Here is a 26,005-nt window from a genome sequence, read left to right on the forward strand (position 1 = left end):
TGTTCCAGTTCCCGCCCGGGAACGGTTCAGCGGTTTCTACTCAAACCTCTTTCTAGTCCCCAAGAAGGACTGTTCCTTCCGGCCCATCCTGGATCTCAAGCTCCCTCAACAAGCATGTTCAGGTGCGGCACTTTCGCATGGAATCTCTGAGATCGGTCATTGCCTCAATGACCCAAGGAGATTTTCTGGCATCCATCGACATCAGAGATGCCTATCTGCATGTGCCTATTGCGGTCTCACACCAGCGTTGGCTACGCTTTGCAATCGGAGAGGAACATTTCCAATTCGTGGCTCTCCCCTTTGGCTTAGCCACGGCCCCTCGAGTGTTCACCAAGGTCATGGCAGCAGTGGTTGCGGTCCTGCACCTCCAGGGGTTGGCAGTGATTCCTTACCTGGACGACCTTCTAGTCAAGGCCTCATCCAGTGTAGACTGCCAGCGGAGTGTCTCTCTCACTCTCGCCACGCTAGTTCAGTTCGGGTGGCTTGTCAACCTGCCCAAGTCCACTCTGACCCCGACCCAGGTACTTATGTACCTAGGGATGCAATTCGAGACTCTGCCGGCACTTGTCAAGTTGCCCTTAGTCAAACAGCAGTCCCTTCGTCTGGCGGTGCGCTCTCTGCTGAGGCACCGCCGTCATTCCATCAGACACCTCATGCAGGTGCTGGGTCAGATGGTGGCGTCAATGGAAGCGGTTCCCTTTGCCCAGTTCCATCTGCGTCCCCTGCAGCTGAACATTCTCCGCTGTTGGGACAAGCGGATCTCTTCCTTGCACAGGCCGGTGACTCTGTCATCACAGGCCAGGAGCTCCCTTCAGTGGTGGCTTCGGCCCCTCTCTCTGTCACAGGGACGCTCCTTCCTGACTCCGTCCTGGGTGATCCTCACCACGGATGCCAGCCTCTCCGGTTGGGGAGCAGTATTTCTCCATCACCGAGCACAGGGCACTTGGACTCCGTCCGAATCAGCCCTCTCGATCAATGTGCTGGAGATCAGAGCTGTGTTTCTAGCTCTCCTAGCCTTTCACCACCTGTTGGCGGGCAGGCACATTCGGGTTCAGTCGGACAACGCGACAGCGGTTGCCTACATCAATCACCAGGGCGGGACTCACAGCCGTCTGGCGATGTTGGAGGTTCAACGAATCCTCCAGTGGACGGAGGACTCAAAGTCCACCATATCTGCAGTTCACATCCCAGGCGTGGAAAACTGGGAGGCCGATTATCTCAGCCGTCAAACCGTGGACGGCGGCGAGTGGGCCCTGCATCCGTCAGTGTTCAGATCAATCTGCCGCAAGTGGGGCACTCCGGAAGTGGATCTAATGGCATCCCGGCACAACAACAAGGTTCCGGTTTACGTGGCTCGCTCCCACGATCCTCAAGCCTTCGCAGCAGACGCACTGGTTCAAGATTGGTCTCAGTTCCGTCTGGCCTATGTGTTTCCCCCTCTAGCGCTCTTGCCCAGGGTTCTGCGCAAGATCAGAATGGAGGGCCGTCGAGTCATACTCATTGCTCCGGACTGGCCCAGGCGAGCTTGGTACCCAGACCTGCTCCGTCTGTCCGTAGAGGTGCCGTGGCATCTCCCGGACCGCCCAGACCTTCTCTCTCAAGGTCCGTTCTTCCGCCAAAATTCTGCGGCTCTCAGATTGACGGCGTGGCTCTTGAGTCCTGGATCCTGACGGCTTCAGGCATTCCCTCTGAGGTCATCTCCACCATGACTCGGGCTCGGAAGTCTTCCTCGGCCAAGATTTACCACAGGACTTGGAGGATTTTCCTGTCCTGGTGTCGCTCTTCCGACCACGCTCCTTGGCCGTTCTCCTTGCCGACCATCCTGTCTTTTCTACAGTCCGGTCTACAGCTAGGTCTATCCCTCAATTCCCTCAAGGGACAGGTGTCGGCTTTGTCGGTATTGTTCCAGCGGCGTATCGCCCGACTGGCTCAGGTGCGCACCTTCATGCAGGGCGCATCTCACATCATTCCTCCTTACCGGCGGCCCTTGGATCCCTGGGACCTTAATCTGGTCCTCACGGCCTTACAGAAACCCCCCTTTGAGCCTCTCAGGGAGGTTCCTTTGTTTAGACTTTCACAGAAAGTTGTTTTTCTAGTAGCCATAACTTCTCTCAGGAGAGTTTCTGATTTGGCTGCGCTCTCTTCGGAATCTCCCTTTTTGGTGTTTCACCAAGACAAGGTGGTTCTTCGTCCGACTCCGGACTTTCTCCCTAAGGTGGTGTCTCCTTTCCACCTTAACCAGGACATTTCATTGCCTTCTCTATGTCCGGCCCCTGTGCATCGTTTTGAGAAGGCGTTGCACTCCTTAGATTTGATGCGGGCGCTCCGAATCTATGTGTCACGCACCGCCGTTTTTAGGCGGTGCACATCACTTTTTGTGCTAACCACTGGTCAGCGCAAGGGTCTTGCTGCTTCTAAACCGACCCTAGCTCGTTGGATCAGGTCGGCTATCACCGATTCCTACCAGTGTTCTCAGGTGCCTCCTCCGCCAGGGATTAAGGCGCACTCGACCAGAGCTGTCGGTGCCTCCTGGGCTTTCAGGCACCAGGCTACGGCTCAGCAGGTTTGTCAGGCTGCCACGTGGTCCAGTCTGCACACTTTTTCGAAGCACTACCAAGTGCATGCTCATGCTTCGGCAGATGCGAGCTTGGGCAGACGCATTCTTCAGGCGGCTGTCGCCCATTTGTGAAGTTAGGTTTTGCCTACTTCTCAGTTTGGTTTATTTCCCACCCATGGACTGCTTTGGAACGTCCCATGGTTTGGGTCTCCCATAAGGAACGATAAAGAAAAAGAGAATTTTGTTTACTTACCGTAAATTCTTTTTCTTATAGTTCCGACATGGGAGACCCAGCACCCTCCCTGTTGCCTGTTGGCAGTTTTTTGTTCCGTGTGTTTCACCGGCTGTTGTTAGTAGACAGAGTTCTGGTTTTGCCGAGTTTTACTCTATCTCTACTTATGGGTGGATGTCCTCCTTCAGCTTTTGCACTGAACTGGGTAGATTGTCATCCAGGGGGTGTATATAGCCGGAGGGAGGAGCTACACGTTTGAGTGTAGTACTTTGTGTGTCCTCCGGAGGCAGAAGCTATACACCCATGGTTTGGGTCTCCCATGTCGGAACTATAAGAAAAAGAATTTACGGTAAGTTAACAAAATTCTCTTATATATATATATAAATATATATATAGATGTTGTTGTGTGTAGTTACCAAGTGTTTGTGTAGGGCGCTGTACATGTTCTGGGTGTTGTCTGGGTGTGGCGGGGGGTGAGAGCGGTGTTGTTTGTGTGGTTGCGTTGTTTGTGGAGCGCTGTGTGGCTGTAGCGTTGTGTGTGTGTTGCGCGGTTTGTGTGTGTGTGGTGTGTTTTGGGGGGAGGTATGTTTTGTGCAATGTGTGTGTTGTGCGGTATGTGCGTATATTTGTGTGTGCAGCGTTGTCTGTGTGTGGGTGTCTGTGTAGGGCAGTTGTTTGTGGTTCCCAGTGTGTGTGTGTGGTGTGTTGTGCAGTGCGCGCGCGTGTGTGTGTTGGGGGGAGGTGTGCACTTCCCATCGTGCTCCATCCCCCATGCAGCGCACTCCCCATCGTGCTCCATCCCCTATGCTGTGCACCCCCCATCGTGCTCCATCTCCCATCCTGCGCACTCGTAAACGTGCTCCATCCGCCATGCAGCGCACTCCCCATCGTGCTCCATCCCCCATGCTGCGCACTCCCAAACGTGCTCCATCCGCCATGCTGCGCACTCCCCATCGTGCTCCATCCCCCATGCTGCGCACTCCCAAACGTGCTCCATCCGCCATGCTGCGCACTCCCCATCGTGCTCCATCCCCCATGCTGCGCACTCCCAAACGTGCTCCATCCGCCATGCTGCGCATTTCCAAACGTGCTCTATCCGCCATGCTGCGCACTCCCAAACGTGCTCCATCCGCCATACTCCGCACTCCCCATCGTGCTCCATCCGCCATGCAGCGCACTCCCCATCGTGCTCCATCCCCCATGCTGCGCACTCCCAAACGTGCTCCATCCGCCATGCTGCGCACTCCCCATCGTGCTCCATCCCCCATGCTGCGCACTCCCCATCGTGCTCCATCCCCCATGCTGCGCACTCCCAAACGTGCTCCATCCGCCATGCTGCGCACTCTCAAACGTGCTCCATCCGCCATGCTGCGCACACCCTATCGTGCTCCATCCCCCATGCAGCGCACTCCCAAACGTGCTGCATCCGCCATGCTGCGCACTCCCAAACGTGCTCCATCCGCCATGCTGCGCACTCCCCATCGTGCTCCATCTCCCATGCTGCGCACTCCCAAACGTGCTCCATCCGCCATGCTGCGCACTCCCCATTGTGCTCCATCCGCCATACTCCGCACTCCCCATCGTGCTCCATCCCCCATGCAGCGCACTCCCCATCGTGCTCCATCTCCCATGCTGCGCACTCCCAAACGTGCTGCATCCGCCATGCTGCGCACTCCCAAACGTGGTCCATCCGCCATGCTGCGCACTCCCAAACGTGCTACATCCGCCATACTCCGCACTCCCCATCGTGCTGCATCCCCCATGCTGCGCACTCCCAAACGTGCTCCATCCGCCATGCTGCGCACTCCCAAACGTGCTCCATCCCCTATGCCGCGCACCCCCCATCGTGCTCCATCTCCCATCCTGCGCACTCCCAAACGTGGTCCATCCGCCATGCTGCGCACTCCCAAACGTGCTCCATCCGCCATGCTGCGCACTCCCAAACGTGCTCCATCCGCCATGCTGCGCACTCCCAAACGTGCTCCATCCGACTAGCATGGTTACCAGCGCATCACGTCCCCCACTCGCACGGGAGCCCACACCAGCATACGGCGGCAAGGCCAGCAATGCGAGGGTAAGTGTCGGCTGGGTTGGCGGCGTACGCTGATGTGGGCTCCCGTTGGGGGGGGGGGGGGGGGGTGTTGTACAGTACTCACCTGGGAGCTCATGTCAGTTCGGGGAATGCGCGGGGGGGGGTGGCAGAGCTAATGTCCATTGCGTGAGGGGGGCGGGGCGTGGCGTGGCCGAGTTGCCAATGCCTGCAGGGTGCCGGGGCGAGAGGCCAATCTGTGGGGGGGCGGAGCCTGGGCGAGCGGCTGGCCAATCCGTGTGGGGGCGCAGCCTGGGCGAGCGGCCAATCGGTGTGGGGGGGCGGGGCCATGGCGAGCCCAGCGGCCAATCAGCTTTGTGTCACCGTAAGGACACAATGTCACCGGAAGGACACAATTTTGAAGCATGACAGACAGACAGACAGACAGAATAAGGCAATTATATATATAGATAGATGGTGCTAATATACAGATTAATTTGATACCTTTGGTGAATAAATCCGCTTTTTGATTCCTTAATCAGCATTTCCTATTGTCATTACCATTGGCGGCACATGCACAGATGGATTTTCCAGTCAGTCTGCAAGCAAACGGCTCTATGGGTTACTCTAAACTTTCATTGAGTCATGATCTCATTCTGCACATGCGGCACACACAGCGCCATTTTATTGTGTACTATTTTGGAAATTATTCTGCACATGCGCCGCCCACGGAAATGATGGCATCAGTTGCCTGTCTTTCAAACACTAGAGGTAGCGGGAGGGACCGGGGAATCACAGACAGGGAGGAGATGTCCCTGTGTCTGGCTTCTGTGCACTGAAATCTAATTAGCAGGAAACTTCAAATGGTCATTAAAGAAGAATCACAGAGTGGATTTCTTCACCAAAGGTATCACTTTAATCTGTATTACGAGTGCCATTATGGCCATGTGTTTACTGGACATTGAAAAATTGTACTGACAGGTTCCCTTTAAGCACTCAGAATAATACATGCAATGTACGCTTTAGGCATGGTTGTTTTTTTTTATTGATGTGAATGGGCCGTTTATAGGAAACATAATGAAGGGATTTTTGCTGCAGGTTTTGCCTTGAATTTTACATTTTTGCTGTGATGCTGCCTTTTTATGATTGGGTACAAGCCCACAGAACTGAAAGAAATGAAACGTTCAGAGACTTGATGGAAGAAGTTGTAACACTTGTATCTCCATACAGTGGAGGAAAAAAATGAAACACACGTTTTCATCCACATTTCTGTTATTATACGCAGGAATTTCCATCTTTATCGAAATGCTAAAATTTCTGACAACTTTAGATATTCACAGTGTCCATCTCAAGATGCTTCAAGTTCTGCCTGTTTATTTACAATTATTTTTGTGGCACATTTGGCCGAACATACACTCACAAGATGTGCACTTCAATAGGCAAGTGTGTGTATATATATATATATATATATATATATATATAATATATATATATATATATATATATATATATATATATATATATAATATATTTTAGTACAGACCAAACGTTTGGACACAACTTCTCATTCAAAGAGTTTTCTTTATTTTCATGACTCTGAAAATTGTAGATTCACATTGAAGGCATCAAAACTATGAATTAAAACATGTGGAATGAAATACTTAAAGTGTGAAACAACTGAAAATATGTCTTATATTCTGGGTTCTTCAAAGTAGCCACCTTTTGCTTTGATTACTGCTTTGCACACTCTTGGCATTCTCTTGATGAGCTTCAAGAGGTAGTCACCGGAAATGGTTTTCCAACAGTCTTGAAGGAGTTCCCAGAGATGCTTAGCACTTGTTGGCCCTTTTGCCTTCAAGCTGCGGTCCAGCTCACCCCAAACCATCTCGACTGGGTTCAGGTCTGTTGACTGTGGAGACCAGGTCATCTGGCGTAGCATCCCATCACTCTCCTTCTTAGTCAAATAGCCCTTACACAGCCTGGAGGTGTGTTTGGGATCATTGACCTGTTGAAAAATAAATGATGGTCCAACTAAACGCAAACCGGATGGAATAGCACGCCGCTGCAAGATGCTGTGGTAGCCATGCTGGTTCAGTATGCCTTCAATTTTGAATAAATCCCCAACAGTGTCACCAGCAAAGCACCCCCACACCATCACACCTCCTCCTCCATGCTTCACAGTGAGAACCACCCATGTAGAGTCCATCCGTTAACCTTTTCTACAAAGACACGGTGGTTGAATTCCAAAGATCTCAAATTTGGACTCATCAGAGCAAAGCACAGATTTCCACTGGTCTAATGTCCATTCCTTCTGTTCTTTAGCCCAAAGAAGTCTCTTCTGCTTGTTGACTGTCCTTAGCAGTGGTTTCCTAGCAGATATTTTACCATGAAGGCCTGCTGCCTGCTGCACAAAGTCTCCTCTTAACATTTGCTCTAGAGATGAGAAGGTGTGTCCAAACATTTGGTCTGTACTGTGTGTGTGTGTGTGTGTGTGTGTATGTCTATATATTTTTATATACATATATATATATATATAATTGGTGGGATTTTTCTTCAAAATTTTCCCAATGACTTCCCTATAGGGCTTTGAGAAATGGCAGTAAAGTTGCATGGACAAAATGTGACACATTGTGAAATATACTATGGAAAGCAACTGATGTTTGTGGCTGCTAATAATGCTGAAAATAAGTGTGTAATAGTATGGAAATGTCATCCTCCCCAAATCAGAATGAGTTTGTAATCCTATGTATTCTCTTACCAGTCTATCTCTAAAGCAGTCTCTTTCTCTTATTGAATTGGAGCAACATATGAAAGAAATTCGTAGATTGGTGGAAGATTGTAATAAGACCTCAGATCTGGAGGAGTCCCAGAACAAGTCCCTGTTATGTGGTTTCATGATGCCAGATGAAGAGAACCCACTGACTTCTCAGGTAATTACTCTATACAAATAATGCATTCAGTAGAGCGTAGTATACCCTAGTGATCAAAATTAGAGATCAATGTATAATATCACTTTCTTTTTTTCAGAAATAATGTAATCTACATCGTACATTTGAAGCTTTTTTTTTTTTGTAAGAGGTACACCATGCCACTAGAGCAGTGTTTTACTAAAGACCCAAAGTTTATCAACATAAAACCTTTATTTTGCCCAAGACGTGATGATCATAATTAGAGAATAACAATGACGGTAGCACAAAGATTATAACTACATTTTCTGAAGGTATCAACAGTCACCGATCAGTAGGAAGTGTACAGGCCTTTGCTTTGAATGACTTCAGCACATCTGTGGCCACAGGACATCACTAGTCTCTCCCACTGCTCTAGTTTGATTTTGATTCACTCTTCTTTCAGTTTATTTCACAGTTCTTTGACTATTGTGGGTTTCTTGGCCATAACTTTGTCACCAAGGATTTTCCAGAGGTTTTCTATTGGGTTTAGATCAGGACTCGGGGTGGCCATTTCATTGTTTGAATGCTTTTTGTTTCAAGGAATTACTGTACCCGTTTTGCTGTATGACGGGGTATTGTCTTGCATGAAAATTGCTGGCTGATTGAGTAATGAACGCAAGTAAGGAACCATGTGTTGTTGAAGAAGGGAGAATAAATTTCTTAAAAACTAATTCAAAAATACAAAAAAAAAAAAAATAATTTTTGGGGGTCATTACAATACCACAAAAAATGCTGTAGCAAAATGTCATATCTATTCCAAAATGGATCAATAAAAATGTTGTCTCGGACCGCAAAAAATAAGTCCTCACCCAGCTGCATCGACCGAAAAATGAGGACGTTACGGGTCTTGGATATGGCGAGTCAATCAAAAAATATATTTTCTCTGACGCCTCATTGGGGGACACAGGAGTATGGGTGTTATGCTGCCTATCCATAGGAGGACACTAAGTAGATGCAAAAGCATAGCTCCTCCTCTGCAGTATACACCCCCTGGCCGGGCCAGCAACCTCAGTTTTTGCTTAGTGTCTGTAGGAGGCACATCTTTCAAGGTTTTGTTATTTTTTGAGGGCGACGGTTTCCTTTTGGGACTGATCTCCCAATACCATAAACGGGCGGGAACACGGAGTGCTGCCTCCACGTATCCCCTCCTGTGACGCTGGATCCTGGGCTGCCTTTTACTGGACGACGGGTCCCACAGACACCGATTTTCCAGAGCCCAGGGCAGAGGCACAATTCCTCAGCCCCTCTTTGCAGGCTCTGAGATGAACATTGCACCTGTGTGGCCGGACACAGCAGGCTGACTCTATTTCCACTGCCTGGACTGAACAGTGTTAATGTGAGATCCCCCCTGACTGGTTTCCCAGACAAAGCGAGAAAACAAGGAGCAGGGAAGGCTCCCAGGACTACTGAATTCACAGTATTTTATTATGAGAAAGTCCCTTGCTGATTGCAAGGAGGAGAGCCCCAGGAGGGGTGGGGGGGGGGGGAGGGGAGTCTCTCGCTGTTTGCAGAGAATCCTGCACAGATAATTTACTGGTGGCGGGGAAGGACCCAGAGCTCAGGAACTCACACTGTTTGTTTGCTTTGTTTATTTGCTTTAGCTGCCTGCTCTGATTGCATTAAAGCCGGCAGAGATAATCCATGGTGACAAGCTGTGTGCTGACTGGAGGGAGATGTCACAGAAGCTCCCTTCCCGCCGTTTTTTGCTACCAACAGCAGGGGGGGCACACTGACTTCTTCTTGGTGCTCTTTTAGCGCTAAGCCCCGCCCCCCGCGGGCCTGCACTGTCTGCCACGCTGAGCTACCACGTAAACACACCTCTTCTCTCTGAGTCCTGTGCCCCTATAGCCCCTTAAGACCCCCCCGCCACCACCACCGTAACAGTCAGCCCAGAGCCTAGGGCTCCCAGCCCACTGGAATGGGCACAGTTTCTGTCCCAATCCATGGAAAAACTGTCACAGAACCTGGTTCTGGCTATGCAAAGGCGTCCTCCACACCCTTCTGGGCCCCTGGACGGAACGCAGCCTGAGGATACCCCTATGGAGAATCCTTCTGAGGTAATCCGGGCACATGCTTCACCAGTTGCAGGGATCAGGAAAAGAGCACACGGCCGGGTGTCTCCAGCACTCCCTTGGGAGCACACAGGGCAGGCTCTCCCACGCGCTCCACAGCTTCTGAAGAACTGGAGGAGGGAGAATGCTGTTTGTACCAGGAGGATTCCTTGGTTTCATCACCCCCAGATGATCAAACTGCAATAGACTTTCTTATAGCAGCAATCAACCAAACTCTGCATGTGGAGGATCCCCCATCCACTACCACTGACCATGCGGTCTCTTTTAAGAGGGCAAGGAAGCCCCAAAAGGTGTTCGCTGATCACCCAGAGTTTCAGGATATCCTCACAAAGCAAAGGGAGAAGCCTGACAGGCGCTTCGGTAACCGAAAACTCATGGAGTTTTGCCTCACCTGCCCCTAAGGGCTGGGCCGATCCGCCCTCGGTCGACCCCCCCCCCCCCTCCCGGTCTCCCGCCTTGCCACAAAGATGCTCCTGTCTTTACCGGATGGTTCCTCCATCAAGGACCCGACAGACAGGTGGAGCACCTCGCCCGCTCTGCTTTTGAGGCTGCGGGTTCCTCCCTCTCACCCTCCTTTGCCTCTGTGTGGGTCGCAAAGGCGATCTCGGTCTAGGCAGAATCCCTTAACACTTCGCTTGAGGAATCCCAGTTCACTCATACCTTCACAGAGGTAACAGCTCAAATTGCCGCTGCGGCGGAGTACCTCATGCAGGCCTCCATAGACGCTGCTACCTGCGCAGCGTTTGCCGCCTCAAATACCATAGCCATCCGTAGAGCTCTCTGGCTCCGACAATGGCGAGCGGACTCTGCCTCCAAGAAGTCTCTCACGGGCCTTCCCTTTTTTCCAGACCGATTTGTTTGGCGAACGTCTGGACAAGCTCATTTCTGACGCCACGGGAGGAAAGAGTACCTCCCTCCCCCAGCTGAAGTCCAGGACAACCTTCACCAGACGTCCATAGTCCTCGTTCCGCTCCTTTCGGAACTCATTTGGTTGGTCGACATCCCGTGCTGTCCCCGCCACCAGCCGCGAACTACGCAGGGACTGACCTTCTCAGCTCTCCCCGAAACCCACTTCTTCATGGCAGCCTAGACCGAAACAGTCCAGGACTAGGGAGACTCGTCCACGACATTTCCCCCCTCATGACTCCTTCGGCGCCCCAGAAGACACACTCATTGTAGGAGGTCGACTGCGGCTCTTTCAACACATCTGGGCTGCCGCCTCAGAGGACAAATGGGTGCGAGACCTTGTGTATTCCGGTTACCACATAGAATTTCAGACCCGACCCCCGAGTCGGTTCTTTCTCTCAAACCCCCCAAAGACTCGAAAACGACGCAAAGCCTTTTTCTCAGCAATCCACTCGCTCCAAACAGCAGGAGTGGATAATACCCGTCCCGGACGACGAGAAGTTCAGGGGTTTTTATTCCAACCTCTTTGTGGTCCCCAAAAAGGATGGATCAGTTCGACCCATCCTGGACCTCAAACACCTGAACAAACATGTGCACGTACGGACATTCAGAATGGAGTTCCTAAGGTCCATTATTGCATCCATGGTCGAAGGGGAATTCCTCGCTTTCATAGACATCAAGGACGCGTACCTGCACATACCCATCACCCCAGATCACCAAAAGTTCCTCCGCTTCGCAGTTCAGGACTCCCACTTTCAATTCGTAGCTCTACCCTTCGGCCTTGCAACTGCACCAAGGGTCTTCACCAAAGTCATGGCGGCTGCCATGAGCATCCTTCACGCCAGGGGAGTAGTCGTTCTTCCTTACTTGGATGACCTCCTCATCAAAGCCCCCTCCTTCCGCGATTGCTCAACCAGCGTACAGATCACTGTGGACACACTATCCCGCTTAGGGTGGCTAGTGAATCTAGACAAATCATCCCCGATCCCATCACGATCCATCACCTTACTGGGCATGTCCCTGGACACCGTCGGGGCTTGACCTATCTCCCCCTGGACAAGGCGATCGCTCTTCAACGAACGGTACGCTGCCTTCTACGTCCTCCGTCTCGCTCCATTCGATTCGGCATGAAGGTGCTCGGCAGGATGGTGGCGGCTATGGAAGCAGTACCCTTTGCTCAAATGCACCTCCGCCCACTGCAGCTAGCCCTTCTAGCGGCCTGGGACAAGAGCCCCTTCTCCCTGGCCAGACATCTTCACCTGACGCCTTCAGTCAGGTACGCACTCCGCTGGTGGCTTCGGTCCTCATCCCTATACCTCTCTCAGTAGGTGCTCCAGGCTGTCTGGGACTGGTTCCTAGTCCTTGGGTTGCGTTGTCTTGTTTTTATTTTTCCCACCCATGGACTGCTTTAGGACGTCCCATAGTCCTGTGTCTCCCAATGAGGTGTCAGAGAAAAACGGATTTTTGTGTACTCACCGTAAAATCGTTTTCTCTTAGCCATCATTGGGGGACACAGCACCCACCCACCCTGTTGCCCTATTGGGCCTTGGTTCTCTCTGTACCTTATTTGGTTATGACTCTTTTTTTTTTTTTCTCATGTTCCTCTGTTGAGAAGTTTTTACTGGTTTTTTTTCTCCTACTGCTTGTGCACTAAAACGGAGGTTGCCTGGACCGGCCAGGGGGTGTATACTGCAGAGGAGGAGCTATGCTTTTGCATCTACTTAGTGTCCTCCTATGGATAGGCAGCATAACACCCATGGTCGTGTGTCCCTCAATGATGGCTAAGAGAAAACGATTTTACGGTGAGTACACAAAAATCCGTTTGTTTTTTTTCCCAACACTGATAATAACAAAAAACATGAACATGTTTGGTAGCACCGTAATCTTATTGATGAAGAGAATCCTATTGCCAGGTCATTTTTACCACAATATATGTTGTAAAAAGAGTTCACAAAAATAAATGTCAGAATTGTGGGGGGGGGATTTACAATTTTTCCGCACTTCTAATTTTTTCCCGTTTTCCAGTACACCGTGGTAAAATTTAATTATGTCATTCAAACGTACTTGTCTCGCAAAAAAAACAAGCCCCCATATGTCTGTGGACAGGAAAATAAACAAAAATAAACAAGTTATATCTCTGGATAAAGGGAGGAACGAAATGAAAATGGAAATTGGGCGCTTCGGGAAGGGTTAAAGTGTTTTAGCATTAGCTATTGGCAAGTTAATAAATAGAAAATCATCTGTCTAGTCTTATTACATATGGAATATTTGTTGGAAGAAGAGAAGGAAATGTGAGCTAAGTTGAAGAGATTGCTGAGTTTTCTGACCTCTCGTCTAGACATGAATGCCTGCTTCAACACTTGTGATTTTCAATGTGGGTTTTCTGGGAGATGCAGACGGCGTATCTTAGGTCATTCAGTAATTTGTCATAGTGGAGATACTGTACATAGCTAATAGCCACTCAGAAGTCAGCATGACCTTGTCTGGCACAAACAAGTTTACTGCACTTTTATGGTAGGTAACCAGATATTTTTTTTTTCTTTTGGTTCTTTAGCATGACTGTTTTATTACCTCCTTCACTGCCTTGCTATTTTTTTTGTTTTCTTTGTCGCTCCATTGGGAGACCCAGACAATTTGGGTGTATAGCTTCTGCCTCCGGAGGCCACACAAAGTATTACACTTTAAAAAGTGTAACCCCTCCCCTCTGCCTATACCCTCCCGTGCATCACGGGCTCCTCAGTTTTATGCTTTGTGTGGAAGGAGGCACACATCCACTCATGAATTCTCAGATTAGTTATATCGGTTGGAAGAAAAGTGGGCCCTCACGGGGCCCCCGGCATGTTCCCTTCTCACCCCAGTAAGTCGGCGGTGCTGTTAAGGTTGAGGTACCCATTGCGGGTACAAAGGCCGGAGCCTCATGCCGTCTCCTTCACCATCCCTTAGCGGCTCTGGGAGAAGTGGGATCCTGAGCGGTCATCCATTCACTGGGACCGTGCTCCCTCCGCAGCCCCTGTGGGAATCTGCCGGACAGGAGTTTATTTATCCTCAGGGTCCGGGCCCTGCATCACTAAGGTACTCTGTATCCCCATGGGGGATGTGCATGGAGCGCCTTCATCCCGGACGCTGCAGCAGCTGCTTATTTGTGACGGCCGGCGGACTTCCGCGCCGACCGCGCCTGTTTGTCGGCCGCGGTCTTAAATTTAGTCCCCGGCTTCAATTGCGGCCTAGTAGCAAAACTCCCGCCCCCGGGCCTGTCTATCAGGGGTAAGGGCGGGACGGCCGGCCTGACGTCGGCTGTGAGGGCCGGAGCATCCTGTATGTTTCCTCCCCCCTCACTGATCACTGTGGGGACTCCAGATTCCCGCACTTTTTCTAACGCCGCCCACGGCTCCACTCTTCCCCTGAGAGCTCCGTCAGCCATTTCTTTGGCATCCTGCGTGTGGAGGATTTCCTGGAAAGAGCTCTGCAACTCTGGGAGACCTAAGGCAGGGAATCTGGAGGACACACACTCCGCTTTTTAGCGGTCGGTAAGCCACACCGGTCACCCGGTGCTGGTCCCCTTAGGGTGCCGGAATAGATACTATATATATATTTATATATTTCTGTTCGGTCGGGCTGTATACCCTTCCCATATACCCTCAGTGATCACTCTCCTAGGAGACAACAGCATGTCGTCCACAAGGAGCAAGGGTGCCAAGGCACAGGGTTATTTTGCGACCTGTACCTCTTGTGCGGCTAAGTTACCTGCGGGTTCCACCTACCCTCACTGTGAGCAATGCTCAACCCCTGTTTTGCTTCCTCAACCCGAGCCTCGGTCACTAGTGGGCCCCTCGGCTCAGGTAGAGCCCCTTGCTCCCCCTGTCCAGGCGGCAGGGACAGAGTTTGCAGTTTTTGCTGAAAAACTCTCTGAGTCACTCTCACAATCCATGGCTCAGTCTATGGACAAATGGTCTGCCAAGCTGCTTGAAGCTTTGCAGTCCAGACCGGTCCTTACACAAGCCCCGGGCCCTGTTGGATCTTCACCTCTAGGCCCCTCTCTGTCCGCGCCGCAGCATGTTCCCAGGGGGGGCCCTAGGTCTCACGTGGAGGACTCCGGCCCGGACCACAGTCCCAGACCGGCTAAGCGGGCCCGCTGGGAATCTTCCCCGACTTCTTCACGCTGCTCGGGTTCCCAGCGTGAGGACTCTCTGGAGGACGAGGCAGACGTCGCAGCTCAGGGCTCTGACACTGACGTTGCTCTCAATCTTGATACACCTGAAGGGGACGCCATAGTAAATGACCTTCTCTCGTCCATCAACCAGGTGTTAGATATCTCTCCCCCGCCGCCACCGGTAGAGGAGTCGACTTCTCAGCAGGAGAAACACCAGTTTCGGTTCCCTAAACGTACACGGAGTGCGTTTTTCGATCACTCTAACTTCAGAGATGCTGTCCAGAAGCCCAGAGCGGTTCCGGACAAGCGCTTTACTAAGCGCCTTACTGACACACGTTACCCCTTCCCCTCTGACTTTGTTAAGGGTTGGGCTCAATGTCCCAAGGTGGATCCCCCAGTCTCTAGATTGGCGGCTAGATCTGTGGTATCGGTTGCAGATGGATCATCGCTAAAGGATGCCACTGACAGGCAGATAGAGCTCCTGGTAAAATCCATCTATGAAGCCACGGGCGCGTCTTTTGCCCCGGCCTTTGCAGCCGTGTGGGCACTACAAGCTATCTCAGCTTGTCTGGCTGAGATTAATGCGGTCACACGTAATTCTGCTCCGCAGGTTGCGTCTTTGACTTCTCAGGCGTCAGCTTTTTCTTCCTACGCCATGAACGCAGTTTTAGACTCTGCTAGCCGTACAGCGGTGGCATCCCCGAACCGCATCCTCGGTCGGTGGCAGGCTCTCCCGCTTTTGCGACGCCTGGTGGCCACATGTTCAAGACCGATGGGTGAGAGACATTCTGTCTCACGGTTACAGGATAGAGTTCAGCTCTCGTCCCCCGACTCGTTTCTTCAGAACATATCCGCCCCCCGAGCGAGCCGATGCACTTTTTCAGGCGGTGAACGCTCTGAAGACAAAAGGAGTTGTGATCCCTGTTCCCTTCCAGGAACATGGTCGCGGCTTTTACTCCAACTTGTTTGTGGTGCCAAAGAAGGACGGCTCGTTCCGTCCCGTTCTGGACCTCAAACTGCTCAACAGACATGTGAGCACCAGACGGTTTCGGATGGAATCTCTCCGCTCTGTCATCGCTTCGATGTCACAAGGAGACTTCCTAGCATCGATCGACATCAAGGATGCTTATCTCCATGTGCCGATCGCACCCGAACATCAACGCTTTTTGCGTTTCGCCATCGGGGACGAACACCTTCAGTTCGTGGCATTGCCTTTCGGCCTGGCGACAGCCCCACGGGTGTTCACCAAGGTCATGGCATCTGTTGTGGCGGTCCTACACTCTCAGGGCCACTCGGTGATTCCCTACTTAGACGATCTTCTGGTCAGGGCACCCTCTCAGATGGCGTGTCAAAACAGCCTTTCCGTCACTCTGGCGACTCTCCAGCAGTTCGGGTGGATCATCAACTTCCCAAAATCCAAGTTGACACCAACCCAATCACTGACGTACCTTGGGATGGAGTTTCATACTCAGTCAGCAGTAGTCATGCTACCGCTGGACAAGCAGCTTTCGCTGCAGGCAGGGGTGCAATCTCTTCTTCGGGGTCAGTCACACCCCTTGAGGCGCCTCATGCACTTCCTGGGGAAGATGGTGGCAGCGATGGAGGCAGTGCCCTTCGCGCAATTCCATCTGCGGCCACTCCAGTGGGACATTCTCCGCAAATGGGACAGGAGGTCGACTTCACTCGACAGGAACGTCTCTCTTTCCCTTGCAACCAAGACGATCACTTCAGTGGTGGCTCCTTCCCAACTCTCTATCGCAGGGAAAATCCTTCCTACCCCCCACCTGGGCTGTGGTCACGACGGACGCGAGCCTGTCAGGGTGGGGGGCGGTTTTTCTCCACCACAGGGCTCAGGGAACCTGGACTCCGATAGAGTCATCCCTTCAGATCAATATTCTGGAGATAAGGGCAGTGTATCTAACCCTATTGGCCTTTCATCGCTGGCTGGAGGGCAGGCAGATCCGGATCCAGTCGGACAACGCCACTGCCGTCGCATACATCAACCACCAAGGCGGCACTCGCAGTCGTCAAGCCTTCCAGGAAGTCCGACGAATTCTGCAGTGGGTGGAAGCCACAGCTTCCACCATCTCCGCAGTTCACATCCCGGGCGTAGAAAACTGGGAAGCAGATTTTCTCAGCCGACAGGGCATGGACGCGGGGGAATGGTCTCTTCACCCAGACGTGTTTCGAGAGATCTGTCGCCGCTGGGGAACGCCGGACGTCGATCTCATGGCGTCACGGCACAACAACAAAGTCCCGGCATTCATGGCCCGGTCTCAAGATCACAGAGCTCTGGCGGCGGACGCATTAGTTCAGGATTGGTCGCAGTTTTGACTGCCCTATGTATTTCCTCCTCTGGCGATGCTGCCCAGAGTGCTGCGCAAAATCAGGTCCGACTGTCGTCGCGCCATTCTCGTCGCCCCAGATTGGCCGAGGCGGTCGTGGTACCCGGATCTGTGGCATCTCACAGTGGGTCAACCGTGGGCGCTCCCAGACTGCTCAGACTTGCTGTCTCAAGGGCCGTTTTTCCATCTGAATTCTGCGGCCCTCAACCTGACTGTGTGGCCATTGAGTCCTGGCTCCTAGCGTCCTCAGGGTTATCTCAAGATGTCATTGCCACTATGAGACAGGCCAGGAAACCAACGTCCGCCAAGATCTATCACAGGTCTTGGAGGATCTTCTTATCCTGGTGCTCTGATAAGGGTTTTTCTCCCTGGCCCTTTGCCTTACCCACTTTTCTTTCATTCCTTCAATCCGGAATGGACAAGGGTTTGTCTCTCGGCTCTCTCAAGGGACAAGTATCGGCGTTTGCCACATAGTCCCACCTTACAAGCGTCCGCTGGAACCCTGGGATCTTAACAGGGTGCTAACGGCTCTTCAGAAACCACCTTTCGAGCCGCTGCGGGATGTCTCTTTTTCACGTCTTTTGCAGAAGGTGGCATTTCTAGTGGCAGTTACATCACTCCGTAGAGTGTCGGAGCTGGCAGCGCTGTCATGCAAAGCCCCCTTCCTGGTTTTTCACCAGGATAAGGTGGTTCTGCGTCCGGTCCCGGAATTTCTCCCTAAGGTGGTATCCCCTTTTCATCTCAATCAGGATATCTCCTTACCTTCATTTTGCCCTCATCCAGTTCACCAATGTGAAAAGGATTTGCACTCGTTAGATCTGGTGAGAGCACTCCAGCTCTACGTGTCTCGCACGGCGCCCCTGCGCCGTTCAGATGCGCTCTTTGTCCTTGTCGCTGGCCAGCGTAAGGGTTCGCAGGCTTCCAAGTCAACCTTGGCTCGGTGGATCAAGGAACCGATTCTTGAAGCCTACCGTTCTTCTGGGATTCCGCTTCCTTTGGGGCTGAAAGCCCATTCTACCAGAGCCGTGGGTGCGTCCTGGGCATTGCGGCACCGGGCTACGGCTCAGCAGGTGTGTGAGGCAGCTACCTGGTCTAGTCTGCACACTTTCACGAAACACTATCAGGTGCATACCTATGCTTCGGCAGACGCCAGTCTAGGTAGGAGAGTCCTTCAGGCGGTGGTTGCCCACCTGTAAGAGGGGGTCGTTTTCGACTCTTTTTATCGAGGTATTCTTTTACCCACCCAGGGACTGCTTTTGGACGTCCCAATTGTCTGGGTCTCCCAATGGAGCGACAAAGAAGAAGGGAATTTTGTTTACTTACCGTAAATTCCTTTTCTTCTAGCTCCTATTGGGAGACCCAGCACCCGCCCCTGTTCCCTTCGGGCTGTTGAATTGTTCTTTTGGTTCATGGTTTTCAGTTTTCCGAACATCCTTCGGATTGAATTTACCTTAGACCAATTTATAAGTTTCCTCCTTCCTGCTTTTGCACCAAAACTGAGGAGCCCGTGATGCACGGGAGGGTGTATAGGCAGAGGGGAGGGGTTACACTTTTTAAAGTGTAATACTTTGTGTGGCCTCCGGAGGCAGAAGCTATACACCCAAATTGTCTGGGTCTCCCAATAGGAGCTAGAAGAAAAGGAATTTACGGTAAGTAAACAAAATTCCCTTCTTTTTCTTCCTCTTATTCAAAGAGCCATAACTTTTTTTTTTTTTTCTTTCCCCACAAGACAGGACGAGTTGTACATGTGATGCACTGGAAAGCAGGAAACAAAATTCCAAGTACTTTAAAATGGCAAAAATTGCAATTCCACAATTGTTCTTTGGTTATTTTATTTTTTTTTTTTATATTTTAAATTTTTTTATACCGTGTTCATTATACAGTAAAACGGACCTACGCGAGTTTAGATACCAAACATGTATAGTTTGTGGGGGGGGGGGGTTTGTTTTAAGTAGTGAGAAAATAAATCCGAAATGTTTTTAAAAAAAAAAAATTAACACTCGTAACATTTTCTTATTATGGGATCTGGGGCTGTGTGACGGCATATTTCTTGCGCCCAGGGCTGACGTTTTTATGGGTTTTATTTTGTGGTAGATATGATATTTTGATCGCCTCTTATTGCATATGATTGCGATATTGTGGCAGCCAAAAAATAACCTTAATTTTGACATTTTTTTTTTTTTCCATTGCACTGTTTACCAATCAGATTAATTTTTTATATTTTTATAGATTGGACTTTTACCAATGCAACGATATTAAATATTTTATTTTATTCTTTTGTTTTATTTTTAATGGGGGGCAAATGGGAGGTGATTTGAACTTTTCCGTGATTTTGTTTTTTTCTCCCTTCATATTTTTAAAAACATTTTTGAGTAAAAATGTTTTTTTTTTTTTCATTTTCATGGCTCAACATTATAAAATTCTGTGAAGCATCTGGGGGTTCAAGGTATTTACCAAACATCTAGATAAATTCCTTGAGGGGTTTAGTTTCCAAAATGGGGTTACTTGTAGGGGTTTCTGCTTTCCAAAATTCAAATATTGCTCCTTCTTTTCAAGCACTCCAATTTGTCCAAACAGAACTTTCTGACTACATGGAGGGTATCAACGCGCGCATAACAAAAGTGGGTACCAATTTATTGGGTCCATCGTTTGGTGTTACCTCTTGAAAAAGTGAGAAATTTGGTGCTAAAGCAAAATTTTTTGTGAAAAAAAATTAAAATTTTCAATATGATGGTCTAATGTTATCAAATTCTATGAAGTATCTATGGGTTCAAAATGCTCACTATACTCGTAGATAAAATCTTTGAAGTAGTGTCTAGTTTCCAAATTTGGATGACTTGTGGGTAGAGCTGATCGAACTCCCCAAAAACCGGGACTGGCGGATCACTGCCAGATTTAAACACAAGTCCGATCTGCTCTGACATTCGGTGCTCATAAGTCAATGGGCACCAGAATCCGGAGATTAAAAACGTCTGTGGAAGGGGTAGGAGCGCGCATGGTCTACTCACCAAGGCAGTGTCATGGCGGCAAACTCCTTCTGGGTCACGCTTTTACCTTCCGCAACAGACAATTCAATATTCACTACTTTGCCCACCCACCAGCGTGTGTAATTGGTTGCAGGTAGACGCGTCCCCTCCCTGAGTAGCAGCGTGTCACCTGACTGCAACCAACCACAGGCGGCAGGACGGCCAGTGGGCGAGGAAAACAGTGCAAGTGTCTGCGGGTCAGTATATGGTAAAAAATATGCGACAAGGAGCCCGCAGTCTATTTTACCTTAATTTCTGTTCCAAAATTCAAATATTGACAAAGAACACAGACGGAGAAAAACCGCTCACCACTGCAGAGACAAGCCTGTATAGGTCCTCCAGGTAAATCCCGAGGAAGGCGTCCCGCCGAAACGCATAGTGTAGTAATTATCCGTCATGTACTAGTGTGTAGAAGCCGGTGTCATTATCTGTAACATGGATATTTTTTAATCTAAGATGAAATAAAGAAGAATTGTTAATTATCCGTAGGAGTTCAGCTGGATCTTTTCCATTACCTTGTTCTAAAATTCAAATATTGCTCCTTCTGTTCCGTGCCCTCCAATTTGTCCAAACAGAGGTTTTTGACCACATGTGGGAGTATCCGCACGCCAAGAAGAAACTGGGTAACAAATTTTAAGGTCCATTTTGGGTTTTTTCTTCTAAAAGTGAAAAAATTGTTTCTAGAGCAACATTTTAAGGTAAAATTATATATTTTTTTTCACTCCACATCGCTTTATTTCCTGTGAAGCAGCTGAAGGGGTAATAAACTTCTTGGATGTGGTTTTGAGCACTTTAAGGGGTGCAATTTTTAGCATGGTGTCCGTTTTGGGTATTTTTTGTCACTTCAAATATGTAATCTCTAAAAAAAAAAAAAAAAAATGGTTTTGTAAATTTTGTTGAAAAAATGGAAAATTGCTGGTGAACTTTGAACCCCTTGTTTACTCAAGAAGTAGGAGGGCACCAAATCCTGGGATCACCCCTGGCACTGAAAGCTAATAATTAATAGAGAGAAAAGAAGTGCCAAAACACTGAGGGATCACCAACTTACTTTGAACCCCTCTAACTTCCTAACACCAAAAACTGTTCCAAAAATTGCGCTGATGTAAAGTAGACCTATGGGAAATGTAATTTATTAACTATCCTATGTGACATAACTCTGGTATAAGGGCACAGAACTTTAAAAGTTTGAAAATTGCAAACATTTGTCAAATTTCCAATTTATTTTACAAATAAAAGCAAAAAATATTGGCCTAAATTTACCACTTTTTAAATGTAATCACTTTCATCCATTGAAGCATTCCAGAATTATTACCTTATAAAGTGAGTAGTCAGAATTGTAAAATTTGGCTTCGTCCTCAAGGGGTTAAAAAAGAAAAAAAGCGCTCAAAACCACAATGAAAAAACACAAGTAACCTAATTTAAATAATAGGTGCAGAAATTCCACAATATGAAAAACTTGCCAAAAGCTGATTGTGGGAATGTAGCCTTACTGCAATCTGTCTTGGCTGCTGCAGATTGATTACACTTCATAGCAGGCAGTGTATAGGTGGTTAAAGGGAACCTGTCAGGTCCTGTATGCACCCAGAACCAAGAGCAGTTCTATGTGCATATTTCTAATCCCTGCCTAGCAATCCAAGCCTATAGTAGCATAGATAAAGGGATCTTTAGAAAAAGTATTTAAATTGCGCACTGAGACGAAAACCAGCAGTGAAAGGAGAGAGGTGACAACGACCATGCCTCGGATGCTTTGCACATTCATTTTAGCATGTTAGCACGCCCACAGGGGGGTGCTTGCATGATCAGGGGTGTCCGACTAGCCAAGGGAACTAATGCCCTTGTGAGTAGTCCCTGGCCTCATTAGCATATCATAAAGGATCTTTAGAAATACTTTTTCTAAAGATCTCTTTATCTATGCTAGTGTATACAGGGATGGTTAGACAGGGATTAGCAATATGTACCCAGAACTCCTCTTGGTTCTGGGTGCCTACAGGACCTGATAAGTTCCCTTTAAACTGAAGGGCGATAGCTAGTGGGCAGCACAAAGTGATTTGCTGATTGTTATTTAGCACATTATTTGTCAATGCGTTCTCATAGAGACGCAGTAACTGAAGTATTTCTCCCAACTGCACTGTTTCTTGTGTGGCAAGCTGTAATTTTCACTTTTTATTACACTTTTTAGGAGGCAGAATTTTGTTGTTTCAGTTTACATTTAAAATTTTACGATGTTCACGCTACTGCATAAGTAACGTTTTAACTTCATTGTTTGGCTCTGTGGGACACTACAAAAATGTATAGTTTTGCGTAATAAATACTGTGCAAGCAAGTTATAGTTTTTATCTCAATCATTTTACATGCAACTTTTGGATCACTTTTTATATCATTTCTTTGCAAGACAGTATGAACAGGAAAAAAAATATTTTATTTTTTTTTTCTTTTTTCTTTTTAAATTTATTACCGGGTCCCGACTGATAATTTGCCTTGTAGGGCAGATTTCTGACCACATAGTGGACTGCTTTGTCTCTCATCTGTTACACTCTGTAATTAGAGTTAGGGGAGAGACAGTATTAGGCTGCTGGCTGCTTTCACACTTTCGTCTTTTTCCATCAGTCACAATCCGTTTTGTGACTGATGTGACGGATGCATTGGAGATTGTGGTACAACTGATGGGACGGATCCATTAAAAAAACGGATGTGTTGTAGCAGTTTGTACCTGGAAAAGAGAATCCAGCTGTGGCCGCCGGTTATCTGAGTGACATCACCGCTGACAGCACGACTCACTTCAGTTGGAGCTCACAGAGAGTGGTTGTGCTCTACGGCCGCTCCTGTCAGCTTCCGATGTAGCAGAGCTGAAAGCGTCGTGGGACTTCGTGTGGATTAAGTCGGACCAGGAGGGGTATTTGGGGATTAATAAAGTGGTGAAAGAGGGTGTTTTTTTGTCTTTTATTTCAAATAAAGGATTTTTCGGTGTTTGTGTTTATTTACTTTCACTACAGTTTAGTGATGGGGGGGGGTGTCTCATAGACACCTGCCATCACTAAGCTAGAAGTTAATGGCAGCTATGGGCTGCCATTAACTCCTTATTACCCTGATTGCCATCGCATCATGGCAATCGGGATGAGGCGGGTAGAGTCCCGGGAGTGTCGCATCTAATGGATTCGTCATTTCCGGAAGGCTGCTGGCTGATACTTTTAGACTGGGGGGCTTCCCATAACGTGGGGCTCCTCAACCTGAAAATACCAGCCCTCAGCTGAATGGCTGGTATCAGAGTTGGGATGGACCACACGCCGTTTTTTGTTTTTGTTTTTTTTTAATTATTTTACTGCAAGATATAGACTTGCCCACCGGAGGCTGTGATTGGTTGCAGTGAGACTGATGTCACTCAGCGTGGGGGCTCGTCTGACTGCAGCCAATCATAGGCGCCTGTAGGCGGGGGAAGCAGTGAATACGAGATGAAATAATGAGCGGCCGGCATTTTCAAAAGCAGGAGAAGCCGCCGGAGCAGTGCGACAGCTGTGCAGCGCCGCGCTGGTGATCATTGAGTGTGAGAGAGAGACCAACCGACAGACCGAGAGAGAGCTTTTTTAACCAGAAAGGAATTTACACATCTGAGCATGCTCTGTTGCTAAAAGACGGAACCGTCGCCAGAATTCGTCATTTCACAGATTTGACGTATTCAGGCGCCCATAGGCTTCCATTATAGCCAACGACGGACGCCGACGGAATCCTGCGCACTGTGTTTTTACGATGCTACAAAAAACTTTACATTCTGCGTTGCTTCCGCCCGGTGGTCAGTCATTCCGTGACTGATCAGTCGCATAGCAGATGCAACGCAGGGCCGTCATTGGCAATCCGTCGTTAATACAAGTCTATGGGAAAGAAGGGAATTTTGTTACTTACCGTAAATTCCTTTTCTTCTAGCTCTTATTGGGAGACCCAGACGATTGGGGTATAGCTACTGCCCTCTGGAGGCCACACAAAGCACTACATTAAAAGTGCAAGGCCCCTCCCCCTCTGGCTATACCCCCCCGTGGTATCACGGGTTCTCCAGTTTTAGTGCCAAAGCAAGAAGGAGGAAGCCAATAACTGGTTTAAACAAATTAACTCCGAATAACGTCGGAGAACTGAAAAACCGTTCAACATGAACAACATGTGTACCCGCAAACAACCAAGAAATCCCGAAGGACAACAGGGCGGGTGCTGGGTCTCCCAATAAGAGCTAGAAGAAAAGGAATTTACGGTAAGTAACAAAATTCCCTTCTTCTTCAGCGCTCTATTGGGAGACCCAGACGATTGGGACGTCCAAAAGCTGTCCCTGGGTGGGTAAATAAATACCTCATGTTAGAGCTGCAAAACAGCCCTCCCCTACGGGGGTGTCACTGCCGCCTGCAGGACTCTTCTACCTAAGCTGGCATCCGCCGAAGCATAGGTATGCACCTGATAATGCTTGGTGAAAGTGTGCAGACTGGACCAGGTAGCTGCCTGGCACACCTGTTGAGCCGAAGCCTGGTGACGTAATGCCCAGGACGCACCCACGGCTCTGGTTGAGTGGGCTTTTAGCCCTGAAGGAACCGGAAGCCCCGCAGAACGGTAGGCCTCTAGAATTGGTTCTTTGATCCATCGAGCCAGGGTGGCTTTAGAAGCCTGCAACCCCTTGCGCGGACCAGCGACAAGGACGAAAAGTGCATCGGCACGGCGTATGGGCGCCGTGCGGGAAATGTAGATTCTGAGTGCTCTCACCAGATCTAGCAAACGTAAGGCCTTTTCATACCGGTGAACCGGATGAGGGCAAAAAGAAGGCAAGGAAATATCCTGATTAAGATGAAAAAGAGGATACGACCTTAGGGAGAAACTCCGGAATGGGGCGCAGCACAACCTTGTCCTGGTGGAACACCAGGAAGGGAGCCTTGGATGACAGAGCTGCCAGCTCAGACACTCGCCGAAGCGATGTGATTGCAACAAGAAACGCCACTTTCTGCGACAGCCGAGAAAAGGAAACTTCCTTCAGAGGCTCGAAGGGCGGCTTCTGGAGAGCAACTAGTACCCTGTTCAGATCCCATGGATCTAACGGTCGCTTGTACGGGGGCACAATATGACAGACCCCCTGCAGGAACGTGCGCACCTTAGGAAGACGTGCTAGACGCTTCTGAAAAAACACGGATAGTGCCGAAACTTGCCCTTTAAGGGAGCTGAGCGACAAGCCCTTTTCTAACCCCGATTGCAGGAAGGAAAGAAACTTGGGCAATGCAAATGGCCAGGGAGACACTCCCTGAGCAGAGCACCAGGACAAGAAAATCTTCCACGTTCTGTGGTAGATCTTAGCCGAATTCGACTTTCTAGCTTGTCTCATTGTGGCAATGACTCCCTGAGATAATCCAGCAGACGCTAGGATCCAGGACTCAATGGCCACACAGTCAGGTTCAGGGCCGCAGAATTCTGATGGAAAAACGGCCCTTGGGACAGTAAGTCTGGTCGGTCTGGCAGTGACCACGGTCGACCGATCGTGAGATGCCACAGATCCGGATACCACGACCTCCTCGGCCAGTCTGGAGCGACGAGTATGACGCGGCTGCACTCGGATCTGATCTTGCGTAGCACTCTGGGCAAGAGCGCCAGAGGTGGAAACACGTATGGGAGCTGAAACTGCGACCAATCTTGAACCAAGGCGTCTGCCGCCAGAGCTCTTTGATCGCGCGACCTCGCCATGAATGCCGGGACCTTGTTGTTGTGCCGGGACGCCATT

The 26,005-nt window shown here is 49.5% G+C and overlaps 1 protein-coding gene across 1 annotated transcript in view; it reads left to right on the top strand.

Annotated features, from left to right (window-relative positions):
* PEX3 (peroxisomal biogenesis factor 3) overlaps positions 1-26,005 on the top strand; it is a 101,563-nt gene that overhangs the window by 50,718 nt on the left and 24,840 nt on the right. The window contains exon 9 of the mRNA XM_075339802.1: positions 7,580-7,748. Within this exon, the coding sequence (XP_075195917.1) occupies positions 7,580-7,748 (169 nt within the window). The remainder of the gene's footprint in view (positions 1-7,579; positions 7,749-26,005) is intronic.

The sequence above is a fragment of the Anomaloglossus baeobatrachus genome, chromosome 3 (genome assembly GCF_048569485.1).
Source record: "Anomaloglossus baeobatrachus isolate aAnoBae1 chromosome 3, aAnoBae1.hap1, whole genome shotgun sequence".
NCBI lineage: Eukaryota > Metazoa > Chordata > Amphibia > Anura > Aromobatidae > Anomaloglossus > Anomaloglossus baeobatrachus.